Below are 19,646 nucleotides of genomic sequence, written 5' to 3'. Positions count from 1 at the left end.
CTCTCTCTCCCTCTGGCCCCGCCCAGGTGATGCTGGCAGAGAGAAAGGGCACTGAGGAGCTGTACGCCATCAAGATCCTGAAGAAGGACGTGGTGATCCAGGACGACGATGTGGAATGCACCATGGTGGAGAAGAGGGTCCTCGCCTTGTCCGGAAAGCCCCCCTTCCTCACGCAGCTTCACTCTTGTTTCCAGACTATGGTAAGACCACGTGTCCCCCCCCACTGCCACACCCCTTCCCCCCCTCACCCAGCCATTCGCGGTTACACATTGCTGTCAGTACACATCATTCTAACATCAGTGCATTAAAGGGCGAGGCACGCGTTACCATGGATACAGCTGCGCATTTCCCAACCGCAGCCGAACATCCGCTTTATCTGACAAGCGGCCGCTGTGTGTGGGGGGGGGGGCTGACAGTCGGCGGAGGAGATGCGCAGCGAGACGGACGGCCCCCTCCGAACCCGCGGCGCTGAGCACGTGCACGTGCACTACCCCCTCCCCCCCCTCGCCCCCCCCGCATTATCCCACACAGATCCTCCAAACGGCCCTGCAGGCCGGCGGCTGTATATACCGGACGCATTAAAAGCGCGCGGAGGGCCAGCGCGTCGCGTCCGACACCAGGACCGCGCCGCCAGCGCGTTCACGTTCCCACCCCGCTTCCGCTCTTTATCTGGGACACGGCCAGCAGGCCCGCGTCGCGCACCGCCGGGCCAGCGACGGGAGGCGGGGCCGAGCGGGGAAAACGCGGCGGGCGGGGCCCCTCCGCTCCGGGGCGCGAGACGAGCGGCGGCGGAGAGAGACGCTCGTCTTAGCGGGAGGGCCGCGGCGGGTGCAGGAAGGTGCTATCAAAGGGAGGAAGGAAGATTGGATTTTTTTTTCTTCTTGTCGTCGCCGTGAAGAAAACTGAATTGCATTTGGTTTTCAAGTCGGCGCATTGTCTTGTGACACATTTATGAAAGTACGACAGTTGGGAATAGAGAAAGGTAGAGGATTCTGGTCTTTGAGCGAAAATCTCTCAAACTGCGAACCGCAGCCTTTCTGCGGAGACTGAGACCCCAGCCGTCAGCACAAAATAGACCCGGTGTAAAAGCACCTGTGTGCTGAAAGCATCCTGTCATTGGAGGTAACTGTGGAGAGACCCCCCCCCCCCCCCCCGCTCTCCCCCACTCCTTCCTGCAGCTCTACCCATCATGACATGTGCTGCCATTTCCTGCTCTGTCATACAAGGTCCTCACTGTCGAAAGCAACCGCACACACTGGCAGTGGGGGGACACGTCCTCTCACACACGCTGACAGTGTTGGGTCTTCCTCACACACACAGGCAGTATTGGGTCTTCCTCACACGCACTGAGAGCATTTGGTATTCCTCACACACACTGACAGTGTTGGGTCTTCCTCACACACACACACACACACACACAGGCAATGTGGGGACGTCCTCAGACCACAGCAGAAGTTTTCCTCCAGGCGCTCAGGGTCTTTAGGAGTGTAATCCCTCTCATGCTTTAAATCCCCTGACCAGCCCTTACCAACCAGAGGAATTCCAATTAGAGCCAAGAAGAGGAAGAGGCAGAGAAAAAAAAAAAGACTTATTGGCACGGCTCAGCAAAAAAGTAATTAAGAAACTTAAAGCCACACGCATCGTGCTGAGATATCCCTGTGTTTCCAGCTTTCTCCTGTTTGTGACAGGTTGACAGCAGTTTTGTCACAATTGGGGGTGTGGTTTCTCAAGGGGGAAAAATGGGAAATCTGGGGAGGGTTAGCCGATGAGGACGGTGGGGGAGGGTGGACTGGGGAGGCGGGGTGGGGAGGAGGAGGAGGGGGTGCGTTTGGACTGGATAGCTTTACATTAGCCAGCTGACATTGTGCACACAGTTCATTAATGCTGGAACACATTGCCCCATTTACATTAGCAGTTGCTTCTAAATTCCACAAAATTAGCGGCTTAATCACCAGAGAAAAGGAGCCAGAGTAAATGAGAGCAGGGAGCGTTGGAGGCTTAGAGAAGGAGGCGATCCATCTCCACAGCCCTGGGCCTGGTGAGGAGGACGTGGGGGGCCTGGGCATGGGGCACCTCTGCCCCCCAGGCTGCTCACGCTCCACTGCCTTCTCCTGGCAGCACGGGGGGTGGGGGGGGGGGTCTGACAGTCAGGCACAGCCCCACGATGCATCACATCTGCTGACTACGCCAGCAAGCAGACAGAGAACAAAGAAGCTGCCTCTTACAGACAATAGTCACAGAGCAGCATAATTCTGCTCTGTCGTCTCATCCCAGTCCGTTTGAGTGTTAAAGGGGTGTTTTAGCTTACATCTTCTTTGCTCCCTGGTCAGTAGTAGTCCTGCACTGGCTCGCAGGCCGCTTGCAGTGTGGCCTGTGGACAGTCATCGTTCGCAGGTTTTCGGAATGTGAAATTCTGGTGCCATGCAGTTCAAGTGATGAGTCACCACACGCGGTCCTCCCTGGAGTGTGGCTGAGACGGGGCTGTGTGCCCCCCCCCCGCCTGGACAGAACCCTGACAGCGCTGCCTGTTGTCCTGCAGGACCGCCTGTACTTTGTGATGGAGTATATCAACGGAGGAGACCTCATGTACCAGATCCAGCAGGTTGGCAAGTTCAAGGAGCCGCACGCTGTGTGAGTATTATTCCCACCGCACGCGTTCAGGGTGAGCACACAGCTCTGTGAGAGTACGCCAGCCCGACACACACACATACACGCACTGACACACGCGCACACACACACACACACACACACACACAGCTCTGTGAGAGTACGCCAGCCCGACACACACGCATACACACACTGACACACGCACACACACATACACACACAGCCCTGTGACAGTACGCCAGCCCGACACACACACATACACACACTGACACACGCACACACACACACACACACACACAGCTCTGTGAGAGTACACCAGCCCCACACACACATACACACACAGCTCTGTGAGAGTACACCACCCCTCCCACACACATACACACACAGCCCTCTGAGAGTACACCAGTACCTGCCCCCCCCCCACACACACGCACACACACACACAGCCCTGTGAGTGAATACCAGCCACATACAGTTCATTCTCCCTCCCTATTTTCAGCAGCTCTCTCCTAATTTATCTTAATCTGAATACCCCGTGGCGACATCAATAAAATCCCCCAGACTTCTCCACGAGCTTTACTTAACACTACAAGATATGTTTTCAAGATTGTATAGTGATCTTTAAATTTTTGTTTTTTAAATTTTTCATTTCCTCTTCATTCCCGAAAAGTCAGTGATCGTAAATGTCCTGGCTGCATTTCATATCCTACAGAAATGAAGTGCCAGGGAGCTTGTGCATTTACATGTCGCCTTGCTGCCAGGCAGGTTGTGTGAAGGAGTCGCGTTCCGTTTGAATATTTATTCTTCACTTTCCCAACCCTGTACATCCCTGTAGGCAGGGTGACATCACACGTTGTGAAATATTGCCTTTGTGTGGTCTGCCACATATTCCTTCTGCCCCATTACTGCTGTTCACCCTGGAAGTGCCACATACTGTACGATCTGGCCGAATGCGGGTACACAAAATGGTGGAAAGAAAACATTGTACTTCAGTGTTTGCTGCTTGATTGTGCTGCACATTAAAGTCAATACAATCACTGAAAGTGAGGAAATCATGTGCGTGTGGACTTATTTGAACTATGATTACAGCAGTATTATTCCTGTTTACTGAATGCTTTAACTGTTTCTGAATGATCTGATTTAGGCAGATGAGCTCAGTACTGCCGAGTTGATGCGTCGGCCATGTTTGCGCCTCCTCTAGGCTGATTCGGAAAGGCTAGCTGTCTTGGCACGTCCGTGGGCGCTCAGAGAAACCCAGCCAGCTCCGCAGGCTGCAGGACCCGGGCGCTAGACGTCTGTGAGACTGCGTCGGTCTATTCCCGTCCCCGTCCCTGAGAAAGGACGGGAAGGAGAGAGGCGTCTTACTCTCCCGGGACGCGTCCCGCCGGGCTTCGGCGCTCGGAGCAGATTTAAGGCTCTGTCGAGGAGCCGGACGGCCTTGTCAAGACAAGGTCAGCGGAGAGGGGGACAAGGCCTGGCCTCTCCCGGAAAGCGTACAGAGATGTCAACGGCGGGGCGGCGCGAGCGGCGTCTGACGGGTCGTCTGTGCGAGCCTCCGCCTCTCCGCTGCGGTCTTACTTCCAGCGTTTTTACCTGCGATTCTGACCATAGAAATAAAGGATTACTCTCGGAATGGGGAAAGAAATGCAGTGTGTTCTGGGCCACGGCCCTGCAGTGGTAATTTTTGAATCTGTCCTTCTGCTCGTCTCGCGTTCAGACGAAATGGCGTTTTGCTGTACTGGACCAGTGTGAGCGTGGCGTTGCTGGGTGCTGTGGGCGGGGCGTGGGGGCGGCAGTGGGTGGCGCTCGGGCACCCGGAAGCTCAATCTGACACCTCCTATTGATCTTATCAGCGGATATCCAGCTCCGCAGTGACTGCCCTGACCTTTCTCTCTGTTCTACAAAAAAAACAGTGGACATTTTCCCTCCGCAAACAAAGATTTCACCCTTTCTCAAAGTGCCATGTCTGTATCTTTTTCCACTCTTATATGAGCATTGCTTACATTTCTTTGCTCCAGTACCACTGGCCGTCTGGCGTGTTGAGTCTTGCACTGTGCTTTTTTTAAAGACTAAAATGTGTTGATAAAATGAAAGTTCATTATTAGTGCTACTGTATGAAGGGCAGAGATCTTGGCATGGCCTCCCTCACATGCTTCACTGTATGAGCTTAGCGCTGAGTAGTGTGCAATTATTAGCACACTTTAATAGTGTGTAAAGTAGCATTTTGTCTTAATTGTGTTTTTGCGTGCATGTGTCTCTAATCTGTTGTCTGTTTGTGACTGTGTGTGTGTTTGTGTTTGTGTAAGTGCTCATGTGTTGCCTAGTGAACCTTGTGCGTATTTGTGTGCATGCATTACTTTGTGTCTGTGCATTTGCATCCATGTATGCACACCTACAGTATGTAAGTGTGCACACTTGTGTGCATGTTGTGTATGTGTTTGTGCATCCACTAATGATTTGTGTATTTGAATGTGTGAGTGTGTGTTTGTGTGTATGTGTTTATATGCGCAGATGTGCATGTATGTGTGTGTCTGTGTGTACGGTGTATGCATCAGCGTGGGAATATTTGGCATATTCTGCGTTATGTCCCGGATACCCTGCCTTTATTTACAGTTAAGTGACTAGTTTGCATGATTAAATCCAGTGGCAGAGGTCCAGACGAAGAGAGGTGTTGTCGTGCCCTGTGCCCTGAAGGAAAAAAAAATGATTCATCTCCATCTTTTGTTATTATTTTTCCGGTGTTGGTTTTGGAGCCGGCTCCCTGACTGGCATGCTGAGTGCTCTGAAGTAGCGCAGTTCTGGGAAAGGGCAGGAGAGCTGTCTCAGACGAGCCGAGCCCGGCTGGCTGCAGTGGTCCACAGTCTTTCCCAGCGAAGGCCTCTTGTCAGGTGGCGCTGAAGGTCCCCGCTAGTTAGACGAGCCGCCCAGAGCAGTCACTTCCCTTTTTTTTTTACTTTGATTAGTATGTGAATTCCTATTTTTCCCCCCAATTGCTTTTCTCCCAGATAAAGCCGGGCGGCGATGCGTGTAGCGGGGTATTGCCGGCCGCGGTGGCCGGTGATTGTGTCGTGCGGAGCGTGGCGGAGGCGGGGGCCGGCGATCCGGGGGTCCGGCGTGCCTCCCGCTCGCCCGGGGCCCTTTGTTCTGGGACACGCCCGCTCCCTGGCCCCATCAGGCGCGGTTAATGTTGCGTCGCGGGTTGTCAGGTCGGAACACGCTCCCCTTTGGGATCCTGCCTTCCGCGGCAACGGCAGAACAATAGGAGTGTCACAGCAGGGGCCCGGCCCGTCTGCCTCTCCGGTGCACGCTGTCTCTACATGGAGAAGATGCTCACTGATACCAGCAAGCCTGCTATGCAGGCCCAGGGACAGTCTTTTTTTTATTACGCACTCATAAACTGATCTGTATAACCTGGCTTGACGTGCCCGCTACTTGTCTGTATGGAGCTGTCCAGGGGTTTAGCCGCGTGCTTACTCTGAGTTGTGTGAGGTGTTCTTTGGAGCGCTCCTGGCAAAAACTGCGTTTTCGTTTGTGCTTGCAGGTTCTACGCCGCCGAGATCGCCATAGGCCTGTTTTTCCTGCATGCGAAGGGCATCGTGTATCGGTAAGTGTTCCGCTTCTGCGGCTGTGACACTTTGGGGGTGAGCGGCGGGGGGGGCGGGGGCTGCGTGCCAGGTGCCGTGCCAGCCCGTGACAGACGGGCAGTGCCAGCTGAGGGGCGGCGGGGAGGCCGTCTCTCTGTCAGGGTGACACATCGCCGCCGCGGGGACGCTCTCGGGGAGCCGTGTCGCTGTCACCGAGCGCCGCTCCCTTCGCCAGAGACGGGCGCTGGCACCGAGGAGGCGGCCGGCCACGGCCATCCCGCCCCGCCCTGGCAGATGTTCCGCGAAGAAAGAAAGGCGCCTTATTTCTGCTGCCTGGAACCTGCAACCCCTCTCAGGCCCTGCCCCTCTCTCCACTCACTCAGCGCTGCAAACCCGCACCAGGTTTGCGTTGGGATCTCCATCATGTTACCTGGCTAAACAGAGGCTGACCTTGCCATGCTCCCTCATACAGTATGCAGCCCTGTACAAAAGGATGCTGAACAATGCTTTATGATTCAGAAGCAAAAACCTGACCCATTAAAGCATTCTGTTGGTGAAGAACCTGCCATGTGGTATTACAGAGAGCGGTGAAGCTCGGCTAACCGTGGTACCAAGCGCAGAGGGGTGACTCACACACCTGAAATCCTGTTTGCTACGCTTGTTACGAAAGAGACAGGCTTTGGTCATTTTTTTCCTCGCTTTCCCCAAGCCCACTGCGCTGCTCTCCTGGTTGGAGCGGGGAAACGGACGCGCGGTGCCCACATCCTCTGATTTAATAAGAATTTTCCACGCAGCACGGCTGTCATCCTTTTTCTCCTCGGCGCGGTGATAAGTTCAGAGCGCAGCCGTTAAAACTGCGCTCTCTGCCACAGGGACCTCAAGCTGGATAACGTGATGCTGGACTCGGAGGGACACATCAAAATCGCCGACTTCGGCATGTGCAAGGAGAACATGTGGGACGGCGTGACCACCAAGACCTTCTGTGGCACTCCTGATTACATCGCTCCTGAGGTGAGGAACGTCTTCACAGTCTGCGTGTGTGTGCGCGTGTGTGTGTGTGTGTGTGTGTGTGTGGGCATGCGTGTGTGTGTGTGTGTGTGTGTGTGTGTGCATGTGCACACGCGCAGGTGCATGTCTGTGTGTTTCTGTGTGTGTCTGTGTGTGTCTGTCTGCCTGCATTGTCAGTGTCAGTGTTATGGCAGCACAGATGCCACTCCCTGGCACTCATTAACATTTTAAAGGGGCCACGTGGAGTGAAGGCAGAGCAGTCACTGCTGGTGAGTGTGAGTGGGTCTGGTGGCCTACATATATGATGGCTGTATTATTAATGTGTGCTATAGGGTGTGCGGAGAGAGGCAGTTCAGCAGGCTCCAAACAGCAGAAGGAAATGCAGCTAAAACCCACAACCAGCTTAATTCATCAAAAACCTGTAAATGCATGTCATGTCCTCACTGAATTTAATTAACATTCATCTTCTAAAAACTTCCAATTTCAAGTAAATAATTAAATCTAAATGGATTGCATTTTTGCATTTGTTTATATATATATCAGAACACTTTACAGTGAAATGGGAACTCACTCCAACCACCGCCGGTGTAAGACCTGCCTGGGTGACGTACTGCCACCACCAGGGCCCTCACCACATATTTGCATTTGAGAGAGAGGAATTTATGGAGCTAATTAAACTGGGGATGATTAGGTGGCCGGGGTGAGAGAGCCATTCGGGAATGCGACACGGACGCCAGGGAACCCCCTACTCTGTGATGAGTGCCATGGGATCTTTAATGGCCGTCAGTCAGGACCTCGGTTCAATGTCTCGTCCGCGAGAAAGCGTCTCCTACAGCACGGTATCCGTCGCTGCACTGGAGCATTTGGGGGTTGTTTGGGTCAGAGGGAAGACTGCCCCCTGCTGGTGCACTAGCACCATTTCTTGCAGCAGCTCATTTTTCCCAGGAGGTCGCCCATCCAAGTACCAACCAAGCCCACAGCTGCTTTGCTTCAGCCTTTCTGCAAGCAGGTAGAAAACCTGAAGTCACTTAAGCATACATGTGACAGCAGATATGCAGGGGCCGACTTAGTTTAAAAATTAATGCAGTTCAATGTAAGCAAATATTAATAGAATAGTTTCTAATGCTTAAGTTGTATCCTCGTATTTGATTGGCTTAACCGTGCACTAATGTGCATAATGCACAACGTCAATTTCCGTTCTTAACCTGCGTTAATCCCCATGATACGTCAGCGACTTCTGATCCAGAGGCCCATGGGCACCCTCCCCTGACCACTCACACACATGTGCCCGGCCATTTGCACAGGCACGCCAGGCTGGCACCTTTCTGTCCAATGGGACTGAGGTGGAACCAATGGCTCCTAACTAACTTCAAACCTGCATCCAGGCACGCTCAGTCTCGTATATAAGCAACAGTGGCCAGAGAGTGGATATTTTGATGGTGTAAAGACAGAGTTGAAGAGTCTTAAATACCTTCTGCACTTACAGGAGGTGCGCGTGGACCTCTTCAGCAGCAATGTGATAGGAGTGATAGTGCGAATTAGGAGTGAAAGATGTACTGTGTGTTATTTTTGATGACACACCAAAGTAGGAGTGAAGCGGGTGTGTGGGGTGTGGGGTGCAATGGGGACTGGAGGGCACCATGCTGCCGGGCTGGGGGACTGATGCTTTTGATGTGGGGCAGGGGCCCTGGCTGCAGTGACAGAACTGCGGTAATTAAGTTGATTAGATATCACACGTTTTTTCTGACGGAACAACAGATGGTGTCGCCTGAGGTCTAGCAGCTCCAGAATGAGGAGCAGAGTGATTGGAATCAGGCACGCATGTACGCACTAGTGTGCACATGCGTGCACTCGCACGCACGCACACACACACACACACACACACACACACACACACACAAACACAGACACACACACACACTCACACACACGCACGCACACAGCTTTTTATTCTGTGGAAATACTCAAGGGGCTAAAAATGCTCTGCAATCAAAACAAGAGCGTATGCCGTTGGCTCGGAGTGATGAGGTCCTGTAAGATGGAGGCCTTGAACAGCGCATATGCATCTGCGCGTAAGGCTGCCTCTGCATTCTGCGCTGACGCTCCTGATAATTGGTATTGGGAACATGCATGCCGCTTCCCTGAGGTCAAAAATAAAGAATCCACAATAATGAAGTACATTCATTACAATCAATTTTTCCGGGGTTTTCTGCAGCGATTAGCATGCGCCGCGGCCTGCCTCCGGATACACTCGGCTACACACTTGAAGGGTAACGCTGGCCTCAGCGGAGTGCTGCAGCACAGCCGCGCCACAGACCAGACCAAACCGCACGTAGAAGAAACGGTTTCTCTCCATCTGAATTCAAGCTTACTAATGTCCCTCACTGCAGCCAGGCAGCCAGGCAGCCAGACAGACAGACAGACACAGACACACAAACGCACACACACATACACGCACACACACACACCCACGTGTGTGCACACTTCGCACACTCTCACATATATGTTTGTACATGTGTGCTCTCTCATACACACTCTCACTCATTCACATGTCACACACACTATGTTCAATGAAAGCAAATGAGGAAGTTGTCTTTTGCTGAGCCATGACGTACAACATGTAACCATGGCAACTGCCCTTTATCACTCTTCTCATAAGGCAGTTGGGTAAAATGTGCACACCGCAATCACAACTTTCTGTTTTTCATGGTAGGGCAGTTTTTTTTAACATTTTTATTTTGCACCAGGTCCACGACAGCGCTGTTGAGAACTTCTGCCTGGACCCTGTTGAAACCATCAGTATTGACATCACTTTCCTGTTTCCTCCAGATCATTGCCTACCAGCCATATGGCAAGTCTGTGGACTGGTGGGCTTTTGGCGTGCTGCTGTACGAGATGCTGGCGGGAGAGGTAAGGCCCACAGCTGGGGCTTAGCCGAGGGACCGAGACGCTCCCTCTGAATTAGGCACCTCAGCTGATCCTGGTGACAAGGATTTATTCCCATGCGCTAAATCTCAGAGGGCAAGAATAACCATTCTCATTCATTTATAAACCATAGGCAGACCTCTTGAGATCCAACGCTTTCAAGAATTTTTTTGTCAAAAAAATTATAAAGTATGTATGTAGGCATGTAGGTAAAGTATATAAATCAGGTAGGTTTAGGGCTATGTAAATAACCCTTACAGATATTTTGTGAATTACACCAGTGCTGAGCCTTATTTTACCTGTGTAGTAACTAAGTCATTCTGAAAAATCTTTGGTAGAATAAATTCAAAAAGCAATACCCTGATGTTGTGGTCTCTTGGTAATGGAGTTCTAAAGTGCATTCTGGGAGACCTACTCACGTTTCTTCTTCACAGTGTGTACAGTAACTGAGGTGTGGTGGATTATAGGGGTTTAGTCATGGGGTTCAGGCTGTTGTTGTTATCAATGATAGAGTAAAGCCAGCTAGGAGCTAAATCAGAGGTGTCAGACTCCAGGCCTGGAGGGCCTCTGCCTGCAGGTATTTGTGGCTTTCTTTCAATCAGCAGCCAATTAAGACCTTGAGAGAAAGTTGTGTGGATTATTTACCGAATCAGTATGGTTGAATGAATCCCTGGTACTGAAACACACTGAAAAGCAGCAGACACTACGGCCCTCCAGGACCGGATTCTGGCACCTGTGAGATGGATGATGATGAGTTTAAGTCCCTGACTGTGTGGGACGGGCAGATTTGGTGTGGGGGTGTTACTGACGCAGGTGCGCCTCCCTGTCCCTCACAGCCGCCCTTCGACGGAGAGGACGAGGACGAGCTGTTCCAGTCCATCATGGAGCACCACGTGTCCTACCACAAAGCCATGACCAAGGAGGCGGTGGCCATCTGCAAAGGGGTAGGTGACCCGGCCCGGTCGCTCCGCGGCTGCGCCGGTCTCCATGACGCCGGCCGGCACGCGTGCGCACGGGTTTCCGGAGGCCGCGGGCGCGTCCGCCAGTGCCTCACGTCCCCGTGCAAACCCCGTCACGACCTCTGCGACGGCCTCCTCCCGCCTCCTCCCTCCGCGTGACGAACAATCACACCCCCACTGACTTTGAGTCGTCTGTCGATTTAAATCAAATTAGGCAGAGTTCTGTCCAGACGTGGCTCCGCGTGCCGCGGGAGGCTCGTCTCGCGGTCGCGTGAGAAGAGCTCGGCGCCGCCCGCGCTGCCGAGAAGAGCTCCGTTCCTCCTTCGTTTTGTTTTCCCTTTTTTTGTACGGCGTGTTTACTGAAGCTGCCTAATTGACAGCACTCAGTTCACAGTCTCAGACTGCAGACAGAGCTTAAAGGGGCTGAGGTTTTTTTTTTTTTGTGTTGTTTGTTTAAATGGAGAAAACGAATGTTAATATTCCAGAAACATAAGCGTGCGAGTGAGTCACTTTTCCAGCAGCCGCCTTCGTGAGCCGTTCGACGCGGCCTTGTGAATACCCTAACCCCTCGCCGCCCTCATTAATATTCACATCAAAGTCTGGCTTTTTTTTTTCATTTGGTCTGTGCTGCCTTGTCTCAGTTACCCAATGAAGCGTCAGATTTCATTGTCAGCAGGTAGGCTGGTAGGGCGCGCATTAATTCTTATTAAAAGACTGTTCTCCGCAAAGTCCCCCACACCCCCACCGAGGAGGGCGTTTGGAAACTTATCTCCCTGCTCGATGCAGAAGAGGCTCTGGCACGGGAAGTGGGATGAGGGATCTCCGAGGTTTCGGCTGTGAAAGATGGGGAAGGCTGCAGGCTCAATCAATCAGGCCCCTTCTCATTTTCCTTCTCCTCGACGGAGAGCTCGCAGGAAGGCAGGCGGCTGTGGGATCATAATTAAAACATTCCTGCAGTCGTACAACACAGAACTTTTAAAAGCCCAAGCCAGAGAAGAAACTCTTAGGAGAGCCAACTTCAGTCGGGCTTGAGATCTCCATTATTTTTAATGCAGCTTGTTTAGGGAAATTCCCAGGCTGTCTGAAGGCATCTTGGCTCTCTCTGTGCCGTACCTCAGGGTTTACTGGTGGAGTGTTCTTCATTCTTCCCACTGTTTCCCTGTTTCTCTTTTTCCATCCTGTTTGAGAGCCACTGCAGTGTTTTAGTAGGATGGACGCTAATGTATTAGCATGGGCATGTCAGCCCAAGCCTGTGTTCCTTTCATAAGACATGTGGAGTCTGGGGCTCATACTGCAGTCAGTGTAGGTCACCGTGCAGGCAGTGGGAAGGGTGTAGATAGATGCTTGGTTGTCCTCCTCAGAGAATAGTCTTTCCACAGTTGGAGCAGGTAACCTTATGAATATGTCAACATATGCACATAAATAACAATGAAAGGCTTGTGTTCCTGCCCTTGCACAAGCTACTGAAGGAGCATACTGCATGTGTTCACTGGCTGTTTTAAAGAGTGGATGTAGCCTGAAGTTTCTCTGAGTGTCCTCTTTTTGCTGATCTCACTCCCTTGTGTGTTGTGGGTGCAGGAGAACGGTTTCACCCAGGGAATGCACGGTAGGACAGAAAAGAATGATGGAAAGGTCTCTGGGTCCCGTGCTCTAATAGATTCATGCTAATGCATTAAATAATGAATCGACTGTCGTGCGGCCTGAATTTTAATGCCATTTCTTTTTCGTTTGACTACCTTGATGAAAATGCAGCGTGGTAATATACGAATTCCTGCGGACAAAAGATTTTTTTTCCCCCTGCTTGGACACTTCTTGTCCCTCCTGTCTGCTCTATTCATTGTTGTGAAAGAGATGTGTTCAGCCAATAGGAAGGAAGGATGGCTGGGAACGTGGATGGGAACATTGTGAAATCCTCAGATCCCAATAGCCCATCCTCAACAACCTGAAAATAGCTTGCGAATATTTAATGAATGCTAGATGTTTAAACCAGATTGGAAAAGCATGTAAGTTAAGAGAAGCGCTTCCTAAACATCCATCCGGAGCGCTTGGAGCTCCAAGGAACACAAACCATCAAATATAAAACGAGTCTTTTCCCCTTTTTTTGATACAAGTGAACTGGGCGAATCTCTTTGTAAAATGACTCATTCAGCCAATGTGGCACGAACATGTGTTGTAGTGAGCGTGTTCGGCTTAGCCGTCCGGCGCGTGGGCTGCCGTGGTTTTGCCCGTTGCGATGCCCACGGCGGGCCGCCGGGTCAGCTTTAAAACGCGCCGAGAGACGCCGCGCCGAAGGAGAGGGGGATGGTCTTTCCGGCCGGAGCTCCGGGCAGAGCCGGGCCTCGCTACTCACGGGAGGGAATGAAATAAATAAATCAATTAGGCGGAGGAAGCGATGTGAATGAATTTTGAGTGTCACCTTCACGCACGGCGAATGTAAACAACAGATTTCCCCCCCGGATAAATAAATAAAGAACGGAGGGAAGCGCGACGCGCGGAGGAGGAGGCGGCTGCGGAACGCGGTGGGGCCGCGCGGGTAATGAGCCGCCCCCGCCGAGCGGGCCGCCGTGTGGCAGCATGCGCGCGCGGCGGCCGGGCGCTGGGGGGGATGAATCATTCGTACCCGTACCGCGGCGGGCCTGGTGTTTTCGCACGCGCTGCCAGATCGGAGGCCCCGCGCCGTGTGTAGCGCCATGTGTGGCGCCGCGGCGCGTCCGCTACGCTACGCTCCGCTGCGGGGGGGGGGGGCGCGTCGGTGCCAGCGGAATGACGGGCCGTGTGACGCCAGGCTGAGCTGCGCTGGCCTTCCTTTCCTTGTCGGCAGGGTCGCCGCATGGGCCCTGTTCAGTGAGACAGACTGGGCAGCTATGTGTGTCTGTGTGAGTTTGTGTGTGTGTGTGTGTGCGCACGTGTGCGTATGTACGTGCAAACTTGTTTATTATTATTATTATTATTATTATTATTACAGGCATTTAGCAGACGCTCTTATCCAGAGCGACTTACATTGTATCCAATTATACAGCTGGATATATACCGGAGCAATGCAGGTGAAGTACCTTGCTCAAGGGTACAACGGCAGTGTCCTACCGGGGAATCGAGCCTGCGACCTTTAGGTTGCAAGATCAACTCCTTAGATGTTATACATTTTACTACACTGCCGCCGTATCTGTGTGAGTTTGTGTGTGCTCGTGTGTGTGTCAGTGTGAGTGTGTGTGCACGTGAACATGTTTTTCTGTATGTGTGTGTGTGTGTGAGTGCTTTTTTAAGTGCGCGCACGTGCGGTAGCTGACCTGGAGTCGCTGCCGGGAGGCAGCTGATCAATATGCCGTTGAGCACCGGCTCACAGCAACCTGCTTGTGTTCTTCAGCCACAAACCGGCCGAATGCTGATTCCAGATAAGGCCGAATGGCTGATTGAGCCAATTAAACAGCAGCGGACAGCGGCCGTGCGGACTTCAAATCCCAGGTGCAGGTGTGGTGGAGGACATGGGGATGAGAAGGGATGGAGCTGGGATCTGCTTACACTGAAAACCAGCTTTTCAGCCCCGTGTCTTTACGTTGGAAGGCTGGGACACTCTTGCACAGATGAACTGGCCCTGCTACTGTTTCAGTAGCATGGCCATGTGACGTAACTATAGTCTGAAGCAACACCAACTTTTAAGAATAAATCATTTGTGTCGTTTTTTGAATTCAAATGAGTATTTTAATCTGAAGTGACAGGGTGCGTCTGTGGAGAGTGAGACAGCAGGAAGTTGTCATGTGGCACCCTGAAGTTTTGAATGTTTTAATCTGAGCCTAAGCAGTAAGGCCTGGGGGAAACCAAGGCGACAGAACTGAAACAGGGGGAATGGGTATTAGCCCCTTTCTTCAGACTTAAAGGAGCTCCCAAGCCTTTAAGAGCTAAAGTATTCCTTGAAATCGCGTTGGCTGAAATACCCAGACTAATTGAAGGGCTTCGTCGGCTCAGCCAATCAGGGAGCGGCTATAATGCGTGTGGACTAGACGTGGGGTTACCTCGCAGGAATGTGGCCTCGCCTGTCACCAGCCCTTTGAGAGGAGAGCACAGCGCTCTCACGCTGGGACTCTGTCAGCGCAACCAAAAGAGAGCTCACATTTCCCTCTCGCTCACTCAGTGGAAATGAAAAGCTATGGCCCACGGTGTCTTCATTAAATAAGAAGAAGCCAGGAGTGTTGGAGAAGGCGATTAAATAGACGCACAGTCTGATTTCATTAACTTGTAGCCTGGGGATGCCGGTGGAGACTGAGAGCTTTCCAGAGCCCTTTTCTTTTAGTTTCAGTTTGTGTTTGGTAGGTGCTGTATCAAAACAAAATAAGTCCCCGTGCCCAGACCCCACTCCGCTAGCCCTCATTCCCAGCAGCCCCCGCTCTTCCGCCCTCAGCGAGGCCACCGGGGAGCCGCCCCCCTCCGGCTCCTCCCTTCATCGCCGAGTTCTGAAAACGTCCATTTTGTAATTATTGCCATCCTATGGTGCTTGCCATTAATTAGAGCTCTGGCTCTTTGCGTTCAGTGGTATTTAGAGTACACTTGCAGCTGTTGATGCCAAACAGATCCCTTCCTTAGCCGAGTGAGCGCAGAGAGCCAGAGAGAGCCGCGTTTACACCGCCGTGCCGTTTCTATAGCGCTCATTGGCATTCCAGGCGCCGCTGTCTCACCAGAACATCATCTGTTAGCCACATCTCCCCTATCTCCTGACATGAAAGGTATGAAATGTCAGAGGTAACCAGCCAGTAAGCGTATGCTCCTGTGTGGGTCTTCTTTGAAATATGCAGCCCGAGCGATTATCTTCTGTTGGAACATATGGTGTGTGTCTGTCTTTTTTTGTTTTTTTAAATATTTTTTTGCGCATTGATACTGATCTTGGCAGTGCTGAGTACATTTGATCTATAATCCCCTCCCCCCTCTTTTTTTTTCACCATAAATGAATCGGTCAACAGGCTGCGTTTGAGGCGCGTCCAACAGGGTCATGGTGCAGAAGATGTGTTGAAATACAAAGCTTCCCACCTTCCTTAATCTCGCCGCACATTTACTAATACAACTTCATTCACACATCCATAAGTCACCTATTTATTTTCTTCGAACTGGATAGAAAATGGGTGGCACATTCAATTGATATCAGGCACACAGTGACCTTTGACCTCTCCCTCTGTTCCAGCTGATGACCAAGCATCCCGGGAAGCGTCTGGGCTGTGGGCCAGAGGGAGAGCGTGACATCAAGGAACACGCCTTCTTCCGCTACATGGACTGGGAGAAGCTGGAGAACAAGGAGGTCCAGCCACCTTTCAAACCAAAATCAGTAAGTCTACCCCCCCCCCCCCCCAATAAAATCCCTTCCTCTCTCCCACAGACCCACACTCCTCCCTCAGACCAAAACCCTCTCTCCCTTACAAACTTGAGTTTCTGCAGCTCACTGTCTGTGGGAGAAATGCATAGTTTTTTAGTGCAGTACAGTCATCTGACTACTTATGAGTATATTTTGTGTTTTCTGTTAGCGGTGTTCAGTATTCACTCTGGTAAAAGAAAACCAGCTTTTAAAAGAAAAAGGAAAAAAATTTCCACCTGAGACTTCAGCTTTTCTTCCGACTGGCTATGGAAAAAGTTTAGATGGTGCTCTCGGTTTAGAGTGACACTGAGTTTATTTTCTTGTTTGAAACATTGCCTACCCTGTGATGCGTTAAACCAACTGTGACATGGATCAGCAGTTTCCCTCCCCAGATATGGGCAATTCTGTCCAGTTCAGGGCATATTTCCCTTGCAGGCTGATAGCGAAGAGCTAGATGCCTCCAAGGGGAGGCTGTGTCTCTCAGAATCAAGACCCATCTCTCAGGCATAATGCCCTCCCACTCTACCACACCAAATCCCACTCTGAGCCAAATCTCACTGTCTGGCCCAAACACAATTTCTTTATCCATCAGAACCAAAGCCCCCTCATCTATCTAACCTATATCCCTCCCCCTCTACCTCACCCAAACTATTCCCTCTGCCTCAGAACCCCCCCCCCCCCCCCCCCCCACACACACACACACACAAATGGAAAGCAGTTCACCTATGTGAACTCTATTTCTACATATTTGCACTCAGGTATCCATTATGCTATGCTCTGAACGGTCATGCTTATTAATATGAAAGGGTGGCAGTCAGTGTCCTACACTATGTTCACATGTATTGTATAGTATAGTACAATGAAATATAGTGCTTTGCTTGAGAAAGTGAGATTTCAATGAAAAACTCTGGTCTGGTGTTGAGTGCTGTGGACAGGATGCTTTCATATGGGGATCCAGTAATTCATGTGCTACATCTGAACAAGAAAGCATGACAGCAACTATAAATGATGCCTTCAAGGTTACGGTACCTTCACTATATTCCTGTTCTGTGCTACAGTTGATTAATTTCTTGTCTTGTATTCATGTTGGGGTGTTTAGAAACTTGTCCTTTTTCACCAGTGTGATGAAGGCTAGGCCTGTTATTAATGATACTGTGCACTGTGCTTCGTAGTGCTCTCAGACGCAATTGTAAAGTGCAGAAGTTGCTTGTTGTCATCTGATTAAGTATGCAAGGGAGCTTGAGCCCTTCAAAGGCATCATCATTGTACAAGAGGAATTATTTTGTTCTAAAGCAGTCGGCACTCTTTGAATGAAAAGCTCTCCATTTCATGCATTTTTAGCTAAAATGTGAACTCCCTTCCTCAAAAACACAGCCCTGCCCTGCATTGAAGTGTTCTGGAATGGTATCTCATGAATGTCAAAGATTGCCCTTAAATCACCTGATGGGAAGAACATAGCTTTTGTGTCATCACACCAGGTTGCCTCTTAGGGGCGTTGTGGAGGGGGAGGGGGGCTGCTGCTCGCTCTCCTGCAGTGAAGTCTGACTTGCTGATATAAAAATGTGTAACATTTTTTGTGTGCTAAAAGGATGAATCTTTGACATTAATAGGTTCTGATTTTGGCGTAGATCCCCTTTAAAGAGGACGTCATCAGCGAGCACCAATTAACGCTGATGAGTTTTCACTGTTGGGGGGGTAATGGGGGCGGGGGGGCTTGTCGACGAGCGGTGGAAGAGCGCAGACCTCATTAGACATCAATTGAGGTGAAATGATTGGTTTGCCATGGTGGAGCTGAACTCATTGACGAGGCTGAGACCGCGATTAGGTGAGACGGCGAGATTGCGGATGACATTGCGGATGGGTCCGGCGAGCGGTTTGTGGACGTTGGTGGCGTCCCGTGGCCTGGGCGCCGAGGGAGCGGGGCACTGTGGGGGTGCGAAGTGACATTCTCAGCCTGTCCCTTTGCATCAGCGTTCTCATTAACACCGTCATCTGCCTGTTAATCCCCCCCCCCCCCCATATACAGACATTTAATAATAACGGCCCTAATTTGATAGCAGTTGCCCTTGGGGGCAGGAGTAGAAGAGACTGGCATTTAGCTTTATTGTTATGGCTCCAGTGTGCAGCTGCACTGTTGGAGAATGCTAGAGAAGTTGCCTTGTTAGCAGTGCTGTGCATGCTCAGGAATTGGGAAGGGTTGCCGTGCATTTGCCGTCAGAGAAGCATGTCATTACCAACTTCACAAAACACAATGCCTGCGCTGTATATATTGTATGGGAAAGCACAGCTGTGCAGGCTGAAATAATGTTTATTCTACAGAAATGGGTATGACAGAAATAATTCCCACCACTTTTATTATGTCTTGTATAATAACAGTGGAAGCTGTTTAGTTGAAGTAAGGTTTGGTACACACTTGTCTAAAGGCAGGAAAGTTCAGAGGTGCTGTCCCCAAAGAGCGTCAGGCAAGGTCGCCTAGTATTGATTATTCATGTTCAAAGATGTGCTAAGGCTAGGGTTTGGTGTTTATTGAGGCTTGTTTAATGCCAGTTTAATGCCAATGATGTATTTAGTCAATAATATTGTTTCATTCTCAGTAATAACCCAACAAGCATGTACCATAGAGTGTATAATTCCCTTGCTGCAGCTGGGACAGTTCGACACACATTTGGACCACTTCATCACAGATTTTAATGAGATTCAGTGCGATTATTTGGTCTTATAAGAAGCCCCTGGAACCAAAATTACACGTCTCAGATCTTTATTGTGGCAGATATAGGCAAAGTTTGGACAAATTAGCATGCCTCCAAGACTTTGACCAGCGATCTACATTACTATAGGTCATAGAGAAATGGTTCTTATATTATTTTAAAGGTCATTTCCAGTTCTGTTAATGATCTGATCTGAAGTAAGTGTAATTTTAGTTTCATGGTTTTCTTATAAAACCAAATTAGCATGCCAAATCTCTATAGTCTGTGACGATGCGGTCCAAAAGTGTGTTGAATTGACTCACACTTACACAGACCCAGCTTAGCTCAGGAAAGCGCTGAATGGGTCTGTTTGCCTGTGATGATGCCTCTTGCTGATGACTGATTTTGGATTATGCATTAATATTGTCGCGTTAAACCACATGTCTGGTTTGTGATAGCACTCTGCTCTCTCCTCTTATGGAGACACAGGAGCTAGTCAGGAGGATTCAGTGTGAATAAACATGGGAGTCATTTCTGT

At 50.7% G+C, this 19,646-nt stretch overlaps 1 protein-coding gene across 2 annotated transcripts in view; it reads left to right on the top strand.

Annotated features, from left to right (window-relative positions):
* The window catches only part of LOC118220309 (protein kinase C beta type), a 121,174-nt gene that overhangs the window by 86,802 nt on the left and 14,726 nt on the right, over window positions 1-19,646 (top strand). For both annotated transcript variants that reach the window (XM_035404115.1, XM_035404114.1), the window contains exons 10-16: window positions 27-200; window positions 2,540-2,631; window positions 6,149-6,211; window positions 7,064-7,202; window positions 10,029-10,109; window positions 10,961-11,068; window positions 16,254-16,394. In XM_035404115.1, coding sequence (XP_035260006.1) covers window positions 27-200; window positions 2,540-2,631; window positions 6,149-6,211; window positions 7,064-7,202; window positions 10,029-10,109; window positions 10,961-11,068; window positions 16,254-16,394 — 798 coding nt within the window. The remainder of the gene's footprint in view (window positions 1-26; window positions 201-2,539; window positions 2,632-6,148; window positions 6,212-7,063; window positions 7,203-10,028; window positions 10,110-10,960; window positions 11,069-16,253; window positions 16,395-19,646) is intronic.

Source organism: Anguilla anguilla, chromosome 2 (genome assembly GCF_013347855.1).
Source record: "Anguilla anguilla isolate fAngAng1 chromosome 2, fAngAng1.pri, whole genome shotgun sequence".
Taxonomy (NCBI): domain Eukaryota; kingdom Metazoa; phylum Chordata; class Actinopteri; order Anguilliformes; family Anguillidae; genus Anguilla; species Anguilla anguilla.
The sequence above is the reverse complement of the archived record's forward strand: the minus strand, read 5'-3'. Positions and strand labels throughout refer to the sequence as shown.